The sequence below is a fragment of the Myxocyprinus asiaticus genome, chromosome 5 (assembly GCF_019703515.2).
Source record: "Myxocyprinus asiaticus isolate MX2 ecotype Aquarium Trade chromosome 5, UBuf_Myxa_2, whole genome shotgun sequence".
In the NCBI taxonomy this organism is placed as follows: Eukaryota; Metazoa; Chordata; class Actinopteri; order Cypriniformes; family Catostomidae; genus Myxocyprinus; species Myxocyprinus asiaticus.
The window spans coordinates 15,023,475-15,043,222 of NC_059348.1; the positions used below are offsets into that span (position 1 = coordinate 15,023,475).

General features: G+C 39.0%; 1 protein-coding gene across 2 annotated transcripts in view; it reads right to left on the reverse strand.

The window, feature by feature from the left end:
* LOC127441660 (apoptosis regulator Bcl-2-like) overlaps positions 1-19,748 on the reverse strand; it is a 68,717-nt gene that overhangs the window by 13,671 nt on the left and 35,298 nt on the right. Inside the window, exons 2-3 of one of the 2 annotated variants that reach the window (XM_051699300.1) lie at positions 2,806-2,906; positions 183-313 (exon numbers count right to left, since the gene is read on the reverse strand). The exons of the other annotated variant lie outside the window; for it this stretch is intronic. Of the exons in view, the coding sequence (XP_051555260.1) occupies positions 183-313; positions 2,806-2,906 (232 nt within the window). The remainder of the gene's footprint in view (positions 1-182; positions 314-2,805; positions 2,907-19,748) is intronic. 2 annotated transcript variants of the gene reach the window in all.

The window sequence follows — 19,748 nt, forward strand, 5'->3', positions numbered from 1 at the left end:
ATATTCTCCTGCAATGTAATCTGTATGAAACAAAGCGATGTACAGTTTCTCCTGGCTCAGCTAATTATCCCTAATATGATCACACCCACCAGCAGAGTGCGCTATTCATACGGTAATGTGCTGAGACGATCAATGCAAATGGTAAACGCCCAACAGTGCCTTAAAAAACATCATTCATTCACTTTCATGCGTGTTTGGAAGATGGCATGCTACACAGGTGAGGAAGCTCCTGGATAGTGATGAAGAGGTCACATTTTCCTCAGAAGAAGAGCGGGACTCCGACGATGAACGTTTGAAGAGCGACTTGATCCAGCTGAGAATACAATTTTGGATGAGTAAGTCTTTACTTACATTAGTTGACATGCTATTTTATATAAACATGTACATATTTTACTAGTTGGACTATTTCCAGACTTGCCAGCCAGTATTCAGAGTATTGAAATTTGAAATATGTCCTAATAGGCAAGTTTTAGTTACATTTAAATGTTGTTTCGGCTAAAGCAGGTATTTAAATTGTATGCTGTATGATATAAATATGATATGTAATATGATATAAAAATAATATGAATGTTTAGATTATATTTTAACTAGTGTTTATGCTGCCTCATTATCATTAACGAAGCTTGTGCTTGCAAATATCTGTTCGGGTGTAAATGTGTCAAATGTGCTGTAAATATGCCCATATTAGAAAATCAGCATATAAGAATGATTTCTGAAGGATCATGTGACACTGAAGACTGCAGTAATGATGCTGAAAATTCAGCTTTGATCACAGGAATAAATTGCATTTGACAAATATATTCAAATAGAAATGTTATTTTAAATTGTAAAAATATTTCACAATATCACTGTTTTTGCTGTATTTTGGATCAAATAAATGCAGTCTTGGTGAGCAGAAGAGACTTCTTTTAAAAACATTAAAAAAATCTTACAGATCTATAAACTTTTAAATGGTAGTGTAGGTCTAAAGTTTTTGTGTAAAGAAAATGTATAGTCAGATTACTTCTTTTAACTTAAATTTGATTTTTGTGAATAAGCTACAAACAATACATTCAATCATTAAGTCTCCTCACATTCATTCTCTCTCAGGGGAGGGGTCTTTGTCTCCTCAGGTGTGAATCACATCAATATTCATGATCATCCATGCCTCCTCGCATATGGCCTTTCTAACACTAAAAGTGTCTTACAAAAGTTAAATGACTATATTGTTTTGTATAAATGAATGATCAGGATGGTTTTCACATAATTTTTGTAGCAAAAACTCTAGGCTACAAGATCCAGTTCTCAAAAGTCTTGTGAAGAAATATTTAGTATGTGTTATATGGCCTTATTTCAGTGACTTAGGAAAATTTTAGTTTTTTCAAAAACCACGCATAAACGTTATTTTCTCAAAAATACAAACATGTACATACATATTGCTCACATATTATTGTAGCCAAGTTTGTGCTGAATACAGTGTTATAACTTCTCCAGGGCCCAAAACACCCTCAGACCCCAGAGGGTTAAAAGGCACAGTCATATATTGTGAAATATTTTAACTTAAGAAAACACTGTAAATATGAAAGAATATAACAAATAGGCTTGTGCTGCATCTATGCAAGGGATTGGTGATTTTTTATTTATTTTTTTATTTATTTTTTTGCATAGTAGTTTTGAAATAGTAGCACTTAAATTATTATTTTATAATATAATTATTAGATTAATAATTATATTTAACATAATAATTGCATATTTTGTTAGAAATTAGTATAAAATTTCAAACAATCACAACAGCTTGTATCATTATTAAAAATGCAATTTCATGACATAAATTGACAGAATTTGAAATCTGTACATTTGTACACAAGCTAAAATGTGATTAAAATGATCAAAAGTGAAATATGAAAATAAAATATACAATTTCGCATACTATATTGCGTGAATAAACTTATATATACATACATATATAAACTGTATATATATATATATGTATGTATATATGATGACTCCCCCTACTTGTTTTTCTTATTATCTTTTTTAGTTTACAGTTGCATCACGCTTACATGTTGTCAAAAGTCTGGCGAGTAAAAACAAAAATTTGCTAGCCAACGCCGATTCTTTCTCCAACATGTCGTTAGATGGTTGATACCACTTTATGGTGTTTACTTTTATGTTTTGTTTTTTGTTTAGTTTTTTGCCATTTTTTGGAGCTTGACCACATCTGTCCCAATTAAATTTCATTATATGTAAATGCGTGCCCAGCTATTCTGTTACACTTTGTCTTTTGTGTTCCACAAAACAGAGTTTAGTCAATTTTGGGTTGAACTATTCCTTTACAGTGATATACAGCAAGTATTTTCTTTAAAAAGAGCAGTTTTTTCCAATACACCACCAAACTATTTCCTCTCAGCCTAGAGGCTTCAGCTTCAACTTCCTTAAATATGAATTGCTTAAGCAAGCCCCTCGAGCAGAAGATCTCATTTGTTTCTCACCATTAACCTCTCAGTTTATTTTCTGCAAGCCAAATCCGCAAGGAAAATCATTACCACATCAAGTTCTTATTTAACAGGCATGCAATGTATTGTACTCCCCCGTCCCGCTTTCTTAACTTCAATGAAACCAAGGCTCTTTTCAGGTATTAATTAGTAAACACTGCGCCTTAATGCGACCACCCACAGCACAAATAGCATTTTTCAAGTAGGGGTATCTTTTTCGAAAACACAAGCCACCCTTGTTAAACTGAACACTGAAAACAATGCCAAACAAGTCATGGCAACGACAGCTCGTTCAGTTTGTGTTTGCGTAAAAACCTTTTTATACGTTCACCTCACACACATTCCAGTCCAAAACCTCCTATTGTACGAAATGCCCACAACCCAAGGAAAGTCCCTTTGAAAGAATAGGAGGAAATGTTCGAGAGCCAAAACCTGAAAAAGAGGGAAAGAAAATATTTTCTAATGGTTGCCCAAATGGTAGAAAGAGAGTTCATTGTTAACAGGCCACAAAATCCTGGAGGCTTATTTTCATTTGACAACCCATTTTAAGAGCTCCAGGAATGCTCATGCAAGTACTGTACTGAAGGTCACATGAATGAAAATACATGCAGAGGTTATGGAAGGCAATACTTCATTGATCCATAGAAATTGCAAGGCATAACCATCTAGAAAAATGCTTTTGAAAGGCTACATACAGTGAGTAGTCCTTTCTTAACCAGGCTTTGAATAGAACTATATAGATTTGCTATATGTTTAGGCTATCTTACTGCCTATGTAATGTGCTCAACTTGACCATCCATTACTAGTGTGACAAATGAACTGGAGGTAGTATCTGTCACAAGCTTTAACATCTCTTTCATGTCACGTTTATTCGTACTGCCAAAAGTTAGTATATTTTAACAAAAAATTGGATTAAAAACAGAAAATTACAGTCCATCCTACTAGACTGTCATTTTAAGCCCTAACCCAAACTCCAAACCTAAACCTAACCATAAAGTGTAACCATCAGGTTTTGGAAAAATCGGGTTTCGAAACGAGACAAGGGAAGCATATTGTAGGTTACTGACATTCATTGGTTACTTGTAGTGCATAAATAGATATGGAAGAGTAACCACATTTGTTCAAAGACGTTTCCTTTCTTAAAATAAAGTGTTGGATAGGATGCTCGCTAAAATTGGATGACTGTTTTGTATGATTTGAAATTCTGTTTGTTGATTGGTCGGTCCATATGGGAATAAAAGTTGTAACTTTTCAAGAGAGCCAAGTCCGGTACAATATCTTATGATTTCACCATCTCGAATGAATTATTATAAGTAGTCATAAGACTATGTTGAGTATTCCATTGTGAACATAACCTATGCAGCACTACAGAATAGACCATTTCTAACCCATTTTCTGACTAGTGCCTTGATTTTATGAGGGTGTTGAAGAAAGCGAGATCACGAGAGCTTTGGATGATAGTAAAGAGTCAGGTGGGGATCATGGGACAGGAGCGTCTCTCATCATTCACTGGGTCAGGCAGGCTTTTACACACTTACTTATACACACTCATTTTGAATGGTATTCTTTTAATATGTTTATTGATGTATTGTAAAATTAGGGTACCAAACAATGGTTTTAGTATGTTTTTCTTTGAAGTACCTAAGAGTATGATTGTAAATACCATAGCATATGAATATAGTAATCATTCTGTATCATGGTACATTGAGTGGCCCTGTATGTAAGGTTCTTGGCTATAGTGCCAAGGGTTGTGGGTTCGAACCCCACCTCAGTAAATCATGCGTTAGAAACTTCTGTAGTTCTGTAGATTTTACTTTGAGAGCTTGGCAATACAACACTGTAGATGTTGTTGAACTTTGTATGACAAATTGCTTGCTATGTTCCTCATTTGTAAGTCGCTTTGGATAAAGCGTCTCCTAAATTATTAAATGTAAATGTACATATCAAAATACCATGGTATTACCATCTGATACCTCCACAGAACTGTTTTGTAAGGAGCAGAAGGTCTAATTTTCTGGCTTTTATTCAAGGTATGATGATGTGTAAGATTAAAATTAGAATTAAAATAAGAATTATAACTAGAAAAGGAGAGTTCATCAAGTCAAACATAGGCCTAAATAGAAAGACGGACATACAGATTAGATTCTTGTACGTAAATGTTGCAAATATAAATGCAATTGCATTAAGTTAAAATTGAAAATAATTTCTCAAAGTTAATATTTGGGTCACTATCAGCATCCTCCTTTCTTTATAAGATTTTGGCATGTCCTCTACTCATTATATAGGTCAATGAAGTAATTAGCTAAATTAAATGTTCTTCATTATCCCATTTTCAAGCTGCTTTTCCCCCATCTGGGGAAAAAATCCAATGGAGTGAAGGGTGACATGCACTGTTGTAGGCGTGATGGAGAAATGCTTTCATCAGCACAAGCATTTCTTAAGGTCAAATGGACTGCACCTTGGTTTAAGACTCCTGCTCTACACAACCTAACAATCACATTCTCCTCTTTCACCGCATTTCTAAAACTGCCATGAGAAATATCCTACAACATCCCATTTCTTCCATGGAAAAACTATACTAATGACAACTCCCTGAAGGCTCCCAGAGGAGAGTGACTGGGGGGGGTAAAAGACCTTAAGCTGTGATTGCCAGTGTTCCATGGTTACAGAGTATTAGTAGCTCAACTTGTGCATTATTTTTCTCATAAACAATCTGAAAACTAGGGACATTAAAAATAAATACCAGAATAAAGGAGCGATACCAGTCTTGCACCACAGTATTGGTAGTACTGACTCAATTTGGTACTCGAATGCTATCCACCATGGTCAAGCCAGCCATCGTTTCAATATGCACATGTAAACACATGTTGTTATAATTTTTTGTCTTTACCACACATTGTTTATTAGCAGCATGTAACCAATAGAGTTTGAACAATTACAGTCAAAAACAACCTATGCCATTAAGGGTACATGTCTGGCGGACGACACACAGCATCCTAAAATGAGAAATCGAAACCATTGTTTCTATAAAAGTAAGCAAACCGGCGCCATCTATCAACAGTGCCCAGCTCCGACTTTGGGGGATGCTCAAAATTATGCTACGTCACACACCATTTTCCATTAAATTGCAATCAATTCAACCCCAGTCGTCAAGGGACATACATTATTGAATTTAGCCTAAGATAGAAGATAATAAGTAACAAGTACGTTCTCAGTAACAAGTTTCTTTTTGTGATTTGACAACATGAATGAAGCCTATTCAAGGTTAAAGATAAAAAAAATAAAAAAAAAGGTAACACTTTACTATAGGTTTCCATTTGTTAACATTAGTTAATGCATTAGGTATCATGAACAAACAATTAACAATATATTTTAACAGCATTTATTAATCTTTGTTAATGTTAGTTAATAAAATTACAATTGTTCATTGTTAGTTCACGGTGCATTAGCTTATGTTAACAAATACAAATTTTGATTTTAAAGATGTATTATTATATGTTTTTATTAACATTTTCTAAGATTAATAAATGCTGTAAAAGTATTGTTAATTGTTAGTTCATTTTAACTAAAGTTGTTAACTAATGGAACCTTATTGTAACGTTTTACCATAAAAATTCTTAATAAATGTCACCCTTTCTTCGTCAATCATTCAGTTTGCCCAGTTGCACCATTTTTCTTCATACAACAATCTGTAAACTCATCGATGTCACTTTGTTCATCCTTGAAGATGTGCAAAAACCTTCCTATGTAACTTTTTTCTGTATGGTGATTAGATTCACTGTTTTGGACTGCTACCTCTATGCACCGACGCGTTCTGTGTGCAATACTTATGCCTTGTCCTACCTGTGATGCGACATGCACCAGCCCAGTGTGCACTCGTCCAGTGCAATCTGCTTTTTCAATGGCTAACAGTAGACTGTCGTTGGAGATGATAGCCTAATAAATGCACGTGTTTGTATGCTTTGTAATATAATACAATTTTGTATTTGTAGTTTTGTATCACATTTGATTAATCTTATGTTTTTCAGCTTTTGAATGCTTTTTTCAATACTTGATACTGCTGCTAGATACTTCAAAAGCACAGTTTCCTGTTTTTATTGTTCTATTACTTATAATTAGTTTCTTTGTTCTTGATTTTATAACAGTTTACTTACGTATTTACTTGAGGCTACATCCCATCATTTTAATAATTTGTTTGTTTGTTTGGTTGTATGTAATTTAATGCCATGCCAGCTTCCATGGCTATTTTCATTTAACATTTTCTAAAAAAAAAAATTAAAAAAACAATTGTATGATGTTGGTATTTAATGAGAGAGTACCAAATGCCAGTAATCAAAATTCTAACAACATAAATACTACAGTCTTTCCTTGATACCATTGTCAAATTATTTGCCATTTACACCAAAAGGCAAAACTATGTGAAATTACACATCGATTATACATGATCTTTTTGAGAAGCTGTTCTTTAATTTAGTGAGCTAAACAATAAATGGATAAACACAACCTAGCTATTTGCTTTCTAATAACATCATTGCTTTAGCCTTATAGAGGCAGTATGAAATAGTGTGTATGTTTCAGTTGTCCATAATGAGAAACTCCCTGAACTCTGTATGACCCTCTGGGAACAGGACAGGTTTTTACATGCGTTTTGAGATATTAAGAAGAGGTTAAAAGTACATGTTGAAAAAAGAACCAACACACAAATAATCAAAGGTAAATTGTGTAGATAAACTACCATGAGCAAAAAAAACTGGACTTCCCAACAATCTTTGAACTCCACAAATGTTTTTTATAAATAAGTAATCTAAATAGACTCAACAGTGCACACTTCCAGACATAACACAGTTGACAAAACAGGTGGTGATAAGGTGTGCCCTATAATCCTTGATCATCTTTCCTTTTCATGTTATGGCAATGCATTTTACAGCTTACACAGGCATAGCAGGAAAATGTGACAAGTGATAAATCACATTTGTTGTCATTCCATGTTAATCTGAGTTTTGTCCTAATCAGCCATGATGCGAAGATGTATCAAGCAAAAAGAAAGCAACGACAAAATGAATATTTTTGTAGGTTCCAGAGGACGGACTGTTTGTTCTCAATACTCTTTGTGCTGCATCTGAGTGTCAGCCATTGTGTGACGGTAAAAGCAGCTCCTTTTGCTTAAAAAAATAATGTTAAAAGATCCCATGAAATGACTTGACAATACTTCTTCCCTGTATTTCTTGTTCAAATTAAGTTGGGGTGCTCTACATTGCTGCATTTTAAACAAATTAAATATTTTTTAATTTCACACTGTACCTTGGTTTCAATGTACACACTAAGGGCCCTATTTTCAGAGTGCTAGCGCTAAGCGCATGGCCATGGCCATGAAGTTTTTGTATTTTTGTGCAAGCATGCGCTAAGTCCACTTCCACACTAATATGTTTTTGTTTGAAAATGCATCTTTTTCGCTACGTTTTGGCCTTCCGTCCACACTGAGACAGCGTTTTTGTCAGCGAAAACTGAGCTTTTTGAAAACACCCTCCCAAGTGGATAAATTTGAAAATGCCGTCTTCACGTTGTAGTGTGGACTGGGAAAACGTATATTTCTGAAAACAATAACATATTTATTGTCATGTGACGCAGTCATATGATCCATTCAACCAAAACAATCAAGATGGCTCCCTGTATAGTAGCCCTGCTGTGCTTGATATTCACTTTGATAGCATTGTTAAAGAGAAATGTTACTTTGTACAACATTCACATTGCATTCCTTTGAAGGCAACAGGAAGTTTACTCGGAATTGGTGTCCAGCGATGGAAAACGAGAACAATTGCTTTTCAGACCGAACAGGCAATGGCGATTTTTCGCATGTGCGGTAAGTGTATTTAAGCGTTTTCATTCATTTCATTGTGGACGAACAACTTTTGGAAAATGCTTGAAAACGTCAGTGTGGACAGAGAGCATTACAAAAACAAAAACACTGTTTTCAAATGTATCTGGATTAATGAAGATGTAGCTAAAGTCTAGGCGCAAATGGGTTTTGCAAAATCACTTGTGCTAATGGGCTGGGTCAAGTGCAATTTAATTCAGAGGTTCTTCTCCGATTATTGCAGCATCTGCATCCTATTATATAGTCCATTCCCTCAAGCACCAGCGATACAAAAACAGCACATTCATAAAAAGTGGGTGGTGTAAATAGACTGCATGCAATGAATTAGAATAACAGAAATATGGACAAATTCCTTTTATATGCGTAGAAAATGTTATTGTCATCAGGATTCTGATATACACTGTAAGTATACGGAATGTAAGTATCATTAATAATTTTCATCTACTGACACACAAATCATAGCTTGTATTAAAAGTGATTGTATCGGCACACACTTCACTTCTATCTGTCGATTTTGATTATAAACAATGAAATATATTTAATGAAACACTAAAAAATTTAACCAAAAATATTTCTAAATTCAAATTACAAATTCACACTGAACGAAAAATCATTAAAATAACAAAATGGTCAAAAAATCATATGCCAGATCCAAACATTTTATCCTTTCCAACTTCTTCCACCAGCACCTTTTAGAAAGACTTAAAAATCACTCTATAACAGTAGAGTAGGTGGAAAAAACCAATAAAAATTAGATCATAACTACAATTGTAAATATAAACATAATAATAATAATAATTGAAAAATAAACCATGACCTCTAGAAAGTTTAACACAAATCTCACTGACTAGACCGTATGTGACCGCCCAACTGAATGTGATGTATTCATTCAAAACTATGAGCATGAAGTGAGAAACACTGACGGTTTTTGTCCTAAAATTTATTCTAAACACCTGCTATTTCACATAGGACAGTTAAGAAGCCAAAAATGATCTTTCACATTGCAAATACTGTATACAGTATATTAAAAACAAAAGGCTTTAGTAATTAAATGTGTACATATCATTTATTTCTACACTTGCCTTCATATTTAAATCATATCTATGAATTTATACTCCCTATTTGCTGAATTATTATTGCTGGTTTTCAGCAAATATTAATTATAATAATAACTATAAAACCAGCGCTGATAATGATAATAATAATGATAATAAAAATAATGGAACCGGAGTAAATATTAATTATGTATTTTATTGAATTCATCCATCTGCTCAACAGCAAGGTTTGGTAGCAAACCTCAGAAATCAATTCACAAAACCAACAACATTACTAACTTCCTTAAAAGCTTCTTTCTCTATGTCTCAAGGGGCTGGGTGCTCTGACACTGCAATTTGTGAGTGCCTTCTCCCATGCAACACACACTGTGACTGGCAATGTTTTTTAATTTAAAAACATAGTAAAAGTTAATAAAAGTGTTTAGATGTCATAAGATATCATTGTGGGAGGAACAGAGTGAAAAGTGTTTATGAACGGATAATCTGCCATTTTACTCGTGATTTGTGCGAAAGTGAATAAAAGTCCTTGTTGTTTTAGCGCCTCTGGTGTTCATTCCACCAGGAAATTGCCGTGTTACGTAAAAAAAGGCCACATAAAAATCATTTTGCAAAAATTATGTTATTGTAACATGATTCTTTGACCAGGTTGCAAATGTCAGAGACAGTAAAAAGGCGACTTAAACCAGTCGAATTTAACAACATCCTCTCTCACACAATCTCCTCTCTTGATTTCATTCTAGCTAAGAAAAAAGTTATTTTTACATTTTTTAATACTTAAGTACAACTTAATGTGAATAATTTTTTACTTTTTCTTACATATGTTTTTGGTTAGATACTTTTAATAAAGTACGATTTTCACCCAGTATCCATACTTTCACTTAAGTATAATTTCTGAGTACTTTTTACACCCCTGCTCCCAGCCTGAAATTTTGCCCCAGTCCGGCCCTGGCTATCGGCACAATGCCACAGAAATCAAACAATCAGCAAAATGTTCTGTCACTGGTTGGTTATCGTGGTCTCAGCTGGTTGTACAATGTGAGGCAATTCTTGGACTAGTTTGCACACAAAGGGTGATACAGTCACCTTGCTTCACACACAGGTCAGAAGCCAGTCTCAAGGGTTGTCCATCGACCTGGCTGAATGGGAAAATGATGACAGAGGACTTAAATTCTGCTCTCGTTTCCAAGATAACCAGGCATGTCAGCAAACTGGGAGTGAAGGACATTGAGTCCTTGGATAAACTCAAAAGCAGAATACAAAAAAAAAAAAAAAAAAAAAAAAAAAGAAAAAAAAAGCTATTGATATTGAGTGCCGAGACTGAAATGAGGAACAAGCCACCTGCCTCACAGTTAAATAAACATGACTAGCGTACCACAGTAATTATAGCTATCATATGCACCTGCATATTGTTCAGCAGAACAAGTCTCGTAACTTGCGAGTATGACAGCGCTAAGACAGAGATGTTTTTAAAAGCGTCTCTGATTTTAACTTAACAAATGGGAGTAAGGGTAAGTGACTTTGACTCATTGAATGAGAACAAACTGTCCGTACTCCATGAATCTATTTTAAAACATTTAATTAATGAGTCATTTTCGTCATCACACAAAAATGTTTATGGAGATTGCAATGTGGCATTTTCATTATATATAAACGTTTTAGTAACAATGTATGTAAAAATTGCTGTTTATTAATATGTACTGTTGTAAAAAATAAATAAATATATGAGTAAATAACCTAATATTGTTTCTTCTGTTCATTTAGTGAAAACATTGTTGAAACAAAAAAATTATTATTATTATTTTTTGCATTATATCTAATTGGCTGTTTGGTGGACATTATGGTTCCTCTCATTGAAAAAAAAAAGAAAAAGTAAACCTTGTAAGCCATTTCAGAGTAAAAAATATAAATAAAAAAATAAATACTGAGATTCATATTCAATATTGTCAAAAGGCTAAGAAATATCGATGTGTGTGTATATATATATATATATATATATATATATATATATATATATATATATATATATATATATATATATATATATATACACTGTATGTTTTAGCTATATCACCTAGCAATAATAATGTATACTAGCACAGAGTACTGTCCTGTATATTGCAGTGCTGTGCTATCACATTTCGTCTGTATGCTCTGTGCTACCTGCATTCACTGTCATTTCATTTTGTTTTCCAGCGGCTCCCAGTTTTGCAGAAGAACACATTTAATATTCATTGGAAAACACCTGAGGCACCTGAGAGCTGAGCTAACTTGGCAAAAAGGGATTCATCCACTGCAGTCTCCTAAATTATCAGCAATTGGTCCTGCTCCACCATATAAATATTTAAATTAGTGTCAGTGTTAGTGTGTATACACATGGGATGTCTCATAGGGGCGTTCATGTTTCACTGAGACCAAGAAATGTGATTTTAAATTAATTGTGGGGAAAGCGTCTAGCCGGAACGTTTCACAATGACTGTTTCTCAGCCAAAATAAATGTATGTAAATCAAAGTTTGGTGACTGAGGACAGAGTGGCTATCTATTTCCTTTTGGATGGGAAGCTACCAAGGAAAAGAGACAATGGACAATACACAATGGAAACCAGAGTGACGTGTGGTTATAACTGAATATCATCCCCTGATTCTTTTTCATAAAACAGCAATCCAGTATGACTTTCGCTAAAACAATGGTCTAATTGTTGAGCAGGCTACTAACAATGAAGAATTCAATTAGATTAAACTCAATGGACCTCCTGGAGCGAGTACAGGTGTTTTTTAGGGAATATACCCATAGAAGCTTAAGTGCTGATCTGGTATTTTTCTTAAGGGATTAAAGTGATATACAGACCAGAAACATAATTTACGTATGCAAAGTACACAAATACTTGGTGAATGCATTGAAAGTGTGCAGTCCTGTTCTGCATATGTAACGTACAATCTTGTGTTACTGTGTCTGTAATAAACCTCAGTATGAAGTGGGGCAATAAAGTTACCTCCAAATGTCAGTTCCCTATCTGTCACTCACTCGACGTTGTGTCGATGTAGTGACACTAGGGGTCACTCTTGGGAGCCCGAGACACCTCTGGTCTTTGATAAAAGGCCAATGAAAATTGGTGAGTGGTATTTGCATGCCACTCCCCTGGACATACAGGTATAAAAGGAGCTGGTATGCAACCACTCATTCAGATTTTCACTTCAGAGCCGAACGGTCATGCTCATTGAGCTGAATTCTACTGTTCATTCACCTCTGCTGGATCTGCCGGCGCATTTCAGCGGCTTCTCCCTCCACTGCACTGGTGCACTGCAGAGAACGCCCCTGGGTGCTTCGGCAGAAAACAAGAGAGTATATTTTCTGAAAGAGCTTTTTTCCTCTAAAAGAGTATATATTTCTCTAAAAGAGCGGCACACACGGAACGTCTTTTTAAAGATGCCTTTCCGATTGTGTGTTATTCCTGGTTGCGGTCGTTATCTCTCAACTTCGAATGGTCATGATCGCAATCGAAATGGTCTTTCGTGTCTGGGCGCGACCCACACGGAGGCAGCGTTTGTGGATGGTTCATGTCCTCATTGCAAGAACATGACCATGGCAACGTTGCGGTCGCGGCTTGCAGTCGGGCTTCCGGATGAGTTCGCCAGCTCGTCTCACGGCGAGTCTGGCTTCTTGTTTGGAGCCCGCGAAGATGATGAGCTCTCGAGCGCAGCATCGGAGAGCAGGCTTGTCTAGTCGGACGCAGAAGCCTCAGCTGGGCTTCCCCCTTCGGGGACGATTGCCCAGTCACAGGCTGATGCCGAAATGACGGACATGCTTTCCCGGGCGGCCGTGAGCGTCAGGTTAGAGTGGAACCCTCCGCTCTCCCCTGAACCCTCGTGGCTTGATGATTGGTTCCTGGGCTCGTGGCGCCGCTCAAAGCAGCCACGCCCCGCTCCAGTGCCATTCTTCCCGGAAATGCACGAGGAGCTGATGAAATCGTGGGAGGCACCTTTTACTGCCCGGCCCCGATTCTGCAGTTCCCCCGCTCTCACTACCCTCGATGACGGGGCGGCCAGGGGCTATACGGCGATTCCCCCAGTGGATAAGGCGCTCGCGGTGCACTTATGCCCGCAGAGCGCTGCCACCTGGCGTGGACGCCCTAAGTTTCCGTCCAAGCCCTGTAGGCTCACATCGTCCCTGACGGCTAAAGCCTACAGCGCTGCTGGACAAGCCACCTCTACCCTGCACGCCATGGTTCTCCTGCAGGTCCACCAAGCCAAAGCGTTGAAAGAACTGCACGAGGGTAGTTCCACCCCAGATTTGATGCAGGAACTGTGCTCGGCGACCGACCTCGCTCTCCGAGTGACGAAGGTCACGGCACGGACTCTCGGGCGGACAATGGCCACACTAGTGGTCCAGGAGTGCCACCTTTGGCTCAACCTGGTCGAGATGGGTGAGGCCGACAAGACACGGTTTCTTGCTGCCCCCATTTCCCAGGCTGGCCTATTCGGTGACAGCGTCGAAGACTTTGCCCAGCAGTTCTCGGCGGTGAAGCAGCAGACGGAGGCGATCCGGCACATCCTGCCCCGACGTGGCTCAAGTTCCCACACCCCGTCTGCTCGTCGCCAAGGGCGTCCCCCTGCGGTGACTGCATCGACACCCTCTGGCACCCACGACCAGACCTCTAGAATCTCCATGTCTGGCCCCTGGACGGGACGCGGAAGACCTAAGCGGTGGTAGACACGATCACTCAGGCTAGGACCCCCTCTACGAGGCGCCTGTATGCTTTTAAGTGGCGTCTGTTCGCTAAATGGTGTTCTTCCCGGTGGGAAGACCCCCAGAGATGTGCAGTCGGATCAGTGCTTTCCTTCCTGCAGGAGAGCTTGGAAGGGAGGCTGTCCCCTTCCACCTTGAAGGTGTTCGTTGCCGCCATAGCAGCACAACACGACGCAGTCGACGGTAAGTCCTTAGGGAAGCACGACCTGATCATCAGGTTCCTAAGAGGCGCCAGGAGGCTGAATCCCTCCAGACCGTGCCTCGTTCCTTCATGGGACCTCTCTGTAGTTCTTCAGGGTCTACAGGGAGCCCCCTTTGAGCCTTTGCAGTCAGCCAAGCTTAAGGCACTCTCCTTGAAGACTGCCCTCCTGACAGCGCTCACTTCCATCAAGAGGGTAGGAGACCTGCAAGCATTCTCCGTCAGCTGGAGTTTGGTCCAGGTTACTCTCACGTGATCCTGAGACCCCGACCGGGCTATGTGCCCAAGGCTCCCACCACCCCTTTTAGGGACCAGGTGGTGAACCTGCAAGCGCTGCCCCAGGAGGAGGCAGACCCAGCCCTGTCATTGCTGTGTCCGGTGCGCGCTTTACGCATCTATTTGGATCGCACGCAGAGCTTTAGGATCTCTGAGCAGCTCTTTGTCTGCTTTGGTGCACAGTGGAAAGGAAGCGCTGTCTCCAAGCAGAGGATCGCCCACTGACTCATTGACGCCGTAACTATGGCCTATCACGCCCGGGACATGCCGCCCCCGGTAGGGCTACGAACCCATTCTACCAGGGGTGTAGCGGCTTCCTGGGCCATGGCCAGGGGTGCCTCTGTAACAGACATTTGCAGAGCAGCAGGCTGGGCAACACCCAACAACTTTGCAAGGTTCTACAACCTCCGGGTGGAACCGGTTTCATCCCAGGTAGTGGCATGCAATACAAGTGGATAAGCCCGGGATAGCCGGCCGGGTGTATCGCTTGCACATAGCGCCTTCCACCTCCTTTTGAGCTGAAGACGTGCGCCATTAATTCCCAGTAGTGTTCACAAGCTTTGTTCCCTGGTTGACTTCCTCTGAGCCCTGTGGCAGTCGAGTTTTCGGAGAGACTCGCTGCCGGCCCAGTGCACGTGCTAACTAAGAGTCCTGTTCTGGGGTAGGTGCTCCGCATGTGGCGGTTCCCTGTAAGGCTAACACCATGCGATGTATATCTTCCGCTAATTCGTTTCCCTGTTGGCAAACTGCGTCTTCCTTGGGCAGAGCCCCTCTGCCCCAGTCTCCATGCTCGTAGTAACTCCTCTCCCGTTGGGTAGGGTCTACCTTGAAGACTCTCCACATGGTTGGAAAGACCATGTGACGTATTCTTCCACTTAAATATCCCCCCTCTCTTTGGGTGAGGTGTGGTCTCCGTGGTGTCTTCCCCTTGGGAGGGACACCCCCGACTAGACCTGGCGGCCCAGTCGGATAATCCCCCTTCTTTTTTAGGGAGTGAAAAAAAAGAGAAGGGGAAAAGAGGCCACGACTGGGTTAAGCCTGTCTCTATCTCTTGGGTAGTCAACTTGTCCCCAAAGGGCCGTTCGACACTTATAACTATGTTGGGGGAGGTTACGTGTCGACCTGGTGTGCTGGCTATGAGGCACACAGTAGTCTGCCCACCACACACCGCCAGTTCACGTAACACAGTTCAGCCAATTGTGGCGTTTCGTATAGGGACCCCTAGTGTCACTACATCGACACAATGTCGAGTGAGTGACAGATAGGGAACGTCATGGTTACTTGTGTAACCTCCGTTCCCTGATGGAGGGAACGAGATGTTGTGTCCCTCCTGCCACAACGCTGAACTACCTGCTGAAATGGCCGGACCTTATATCGGCTCCTCAGCATAAAACCTGAATGAGTGGTTGCATTCCAGCTCCTTTTATACCCATATGTCCGGGGGAGTGGCATGCAAATACCACTCGCCAATTTTCATTGGCCTTTTATCAAAGACCAGAGGTGTCTCGGGCTCCCAAGAGTGACCCCTAGTGTCACTACATCGACACAACGTCTCGTTCCCTCCATCAGGGAATGGAGGTTACACAAGTAACCATGACGTTTAACTTAACCAGACATTATTATTCAGGTAGCTAGCTATAAACTAGTGAGAGGACGATATATAATCTGATATTTGACTATTTTGAGCAATGAAAAAAAGTTATTTAAAAAAAGTATTTGAACGCAAGACTGCGTCATGTGTGAAAGGCTCCTTACTTATTTTGTGCTGCCTGTTCATCTATAAACTAGTGACAGACTGATATGTCGGCTGATATTCAACCATTTGTAAGACTGAAAATAAAATTATTTTTAAAAAGTATTTGAACGCAAGAACGTATCATGTGGGAAAGGCTCTTTACTCATTTTGTGCTGCCTGCTCAGCTATAAACTTGAGACAGACCGATATATCAGCCAATATTTGACCATTTCGAGCTCTGAATTTTTTTTATTTTTTTTAAGTACTTGAACACAAGAAGTGTGAAAGGCTCCTTACTCATTTTGTGCTGCCTGCTCAGCTATAAACTGGAGATAGACAAATATCGGCCAATATTCATCTATTTTGATGTGTGAAAGGCTCCTTACTCATTTTGTGATGCCTGCTCAGCTGTAAACTAGAGATAGGCCATTGCATCAGCTGATATTTGACCATTTTGAGCACTGAAACAAAAAGTAATTCAAAAAAAGTCCTTGAATGCAAGAACGTGTCATGTGTGAAAGGCTCCTTAATCATTTTGTGCTGCCTGCTCAGCTATAAACTAGTGATAGACCGATATTCTACCATTTTGAGCACTGAAAAAAAGGCTTTGAACGCAAGCATGTTTCATGTATGAAAGGCTCTTCACTCATTTTGAGCTGACTGCTAAGCTATAAGTTAGTGACAGACTGATATATATTGGCTGACATTTTCCCATTTTGAGCACTGAAACAAAAGAAATTTCAAAAAAGTATTTGAACGAACCGTGTCATGTGTGAAAGGCTCCTTCCTCATTTCGTGATGCCTGCTCAGCTATAAACTAGAGATAGACCGTTGCATCGGATGATATTTGACCATTTTGAGCACTGAAACAAAAGTGATTTCAAAAAAGTATTTGAACGAACCGTGTAATGTGTGAAAGGCTCCTTCCTCATTTCGTGATATCTGCTCAGCTATTAACTAGAGATAGACTGTTGCATCGGCTGATTTGACCATTTTGAGTACTGAAACAAAAGTAATTTCAAAAAAGTATTTGAACACAACAACGTGTCATGTTTGAAAGGCTTCTTCCTCATTTTGTGCTGCCTGCTCAGCTATAAACTAGTGATAGACCATTATATTGCCCAATATTTTACCATTTTGAGCACTGAAACACAAATTATTAAAAAAAACACAGGAACATGTCATATGGGAAAGGCTGCTTACTCATTTTGTGCTGCCTGCTCTCGGTAAGTGTAATGAGAGGTGTTGCCTGTATAAAGGTGGGAATTGTTCAGATAGCAGGAAAAACTTTACAACAGAATTTATTTCATGGGGCATGATTAATTGAGTTAATTTTTTAACAAGTTAATTTTTAAATACCAGTAATCAACAGCACTAAATTAACACGTTAAATCAACAGCCATGAGCCAACTTGCGCTCTAGGTATCGGTATCAACATCTGCATTAAAACCCAGGTCGTTCGACCATCAAAATAAACATATTTTTAGTTTAACTAACTTTAACTTCATCAGCAAGATTCCCTTCAAACTGCTGCTCCATCATTCAGAAATTCAGAAACAATTCATTCAGAAACATCATTCTCCATCAGAAAATATTGACTGTCGAAGACAGCTTTAGTTGCACTCAAATAAATTTCACAATGCAATGTCACATGAAATCATAGCTAGAAGCATTTACATTGTGTAGAGTATGTTACAGGCTTAAGCCTAATATTGTGGCTATGGAAACCATGAACTGGACACAAGCTAGTCTTAGCCTCAGACAGTCAAGCCTTAGACAGGATGCAATGAGGACCAGACTTAATGGGCAAGTCAAAAGTCTGGCTTTCAGAGACTAGATACAAGCTAGCAGAAGCCACATGGCTGTTTTAAAACACTGTTTGGTCCACCTGGGACTAAAACAGCCAGGGCAAACGTAATAACTGCTGACACAGCCTAGAGGCAAAATTCATTGGGCCATCACTGTACAGCAGAAAATCAGATAATAGTAGAACTGCACACAAACAAGTATATGGAAGCCATTTCATTCCTTCACATTGTATGAGTGCACCAAAGACTGAGAACTGTATAATTATATTTACATGACTCATGTGTGTTCCACAGCAGAGTTCATTTTTAATACTTCAACAAGCCTGAGGAAATGCACAAACACAAGGGCAGACATTGTAGTGTGAAATAAGCTTTCAGCTGCTCCACCTTGAACACAGATGATGATGGAGCTTCATGCATTGTTAGTGGTGGTCTGTGCGTGGGTGTGCTGCCCATTCCCTGAGGCAGAAAGGAAGAAAGCAGACCCCCCTGCTATATATAACCAGGACAGGCCTGGCAACTAATCTAATAAAACTGTCCTTATTGTATCTGCTAAGAGCCGGCAGTGCAAAAGGCCAGGGATGATGCGTGTGAAGGGCGTGGAGAGAGTGCTGAGTCATCATCTGGTCAGAGGGCGTACGGCAGACTGTGAGACAGGTCAGGTTGGATGCCCATTCCAATCTATCCTCTTTCTACAAACACTCAGCAATAATCAAACTAATCAGTGTTGAGCTGAGAATTCATCAAGACATAATGTCAATTAAGACCAAAGCATTGTTCTTTATTTAATTAATCAAGAGCTATAGACAGAACATTGTCAAGATTCACAACATTAAAGCAAAAATATACCCCAGTCCCCACCATTCCTACATACTGTACATTATCACTTCTCTCACATCACTAAATAAAACTAAATAAGTTTGCCATTTTCACTGGCAATTTGCAATAAAATCTGAATGCTCTGCTTGACTTAGCACTAGTGATAAATGTGTCTGCATCCAACATAACTGTAAGTGCTGACTGACTATTGAGAAGCAGCATCAAGAGTTGCACATGTCAGTCCAAAGCTGGATCACGTCTCCTAGGACTGCAATTGGAAATTACTGGCCAAAAAAGTTGCCTCTCATGTTGATACGGTTTCAGCTTTAATTTTCGACATATTTAAAAACCCTAAGAATTTAGAGTTAGAAATATCCGTTTTCCTGACCAACTACTGGCGCTGCCAAGATGATTCTGATTGCCGCTGAACTGTTTTCCGGTTCTGGTCTCTATAACAAGCAATGTAAAAATTACAGCAACAACTGATCCAGACAGAAAACAACAAAAGTGTTAGTTAAAAGTAAAAAATTAGTTCGGGTCATAAAAACTCGTAAAACGAAACTAATCTCATGACATAGCTTCATGCCATATACCCACTACTTAAACTTTTACGGTTGAGGCAGTGTCAAAAGAAGGCCATCGCGACTCTGTATCGGCACAAGGGAGCCACATGCTTTTTTTTTTCAGCAATTTTTACAAATGTAACATGATACACATCACAATATCTGCTAAGAACATATGCCGATGTGAGTGAAAACAATGG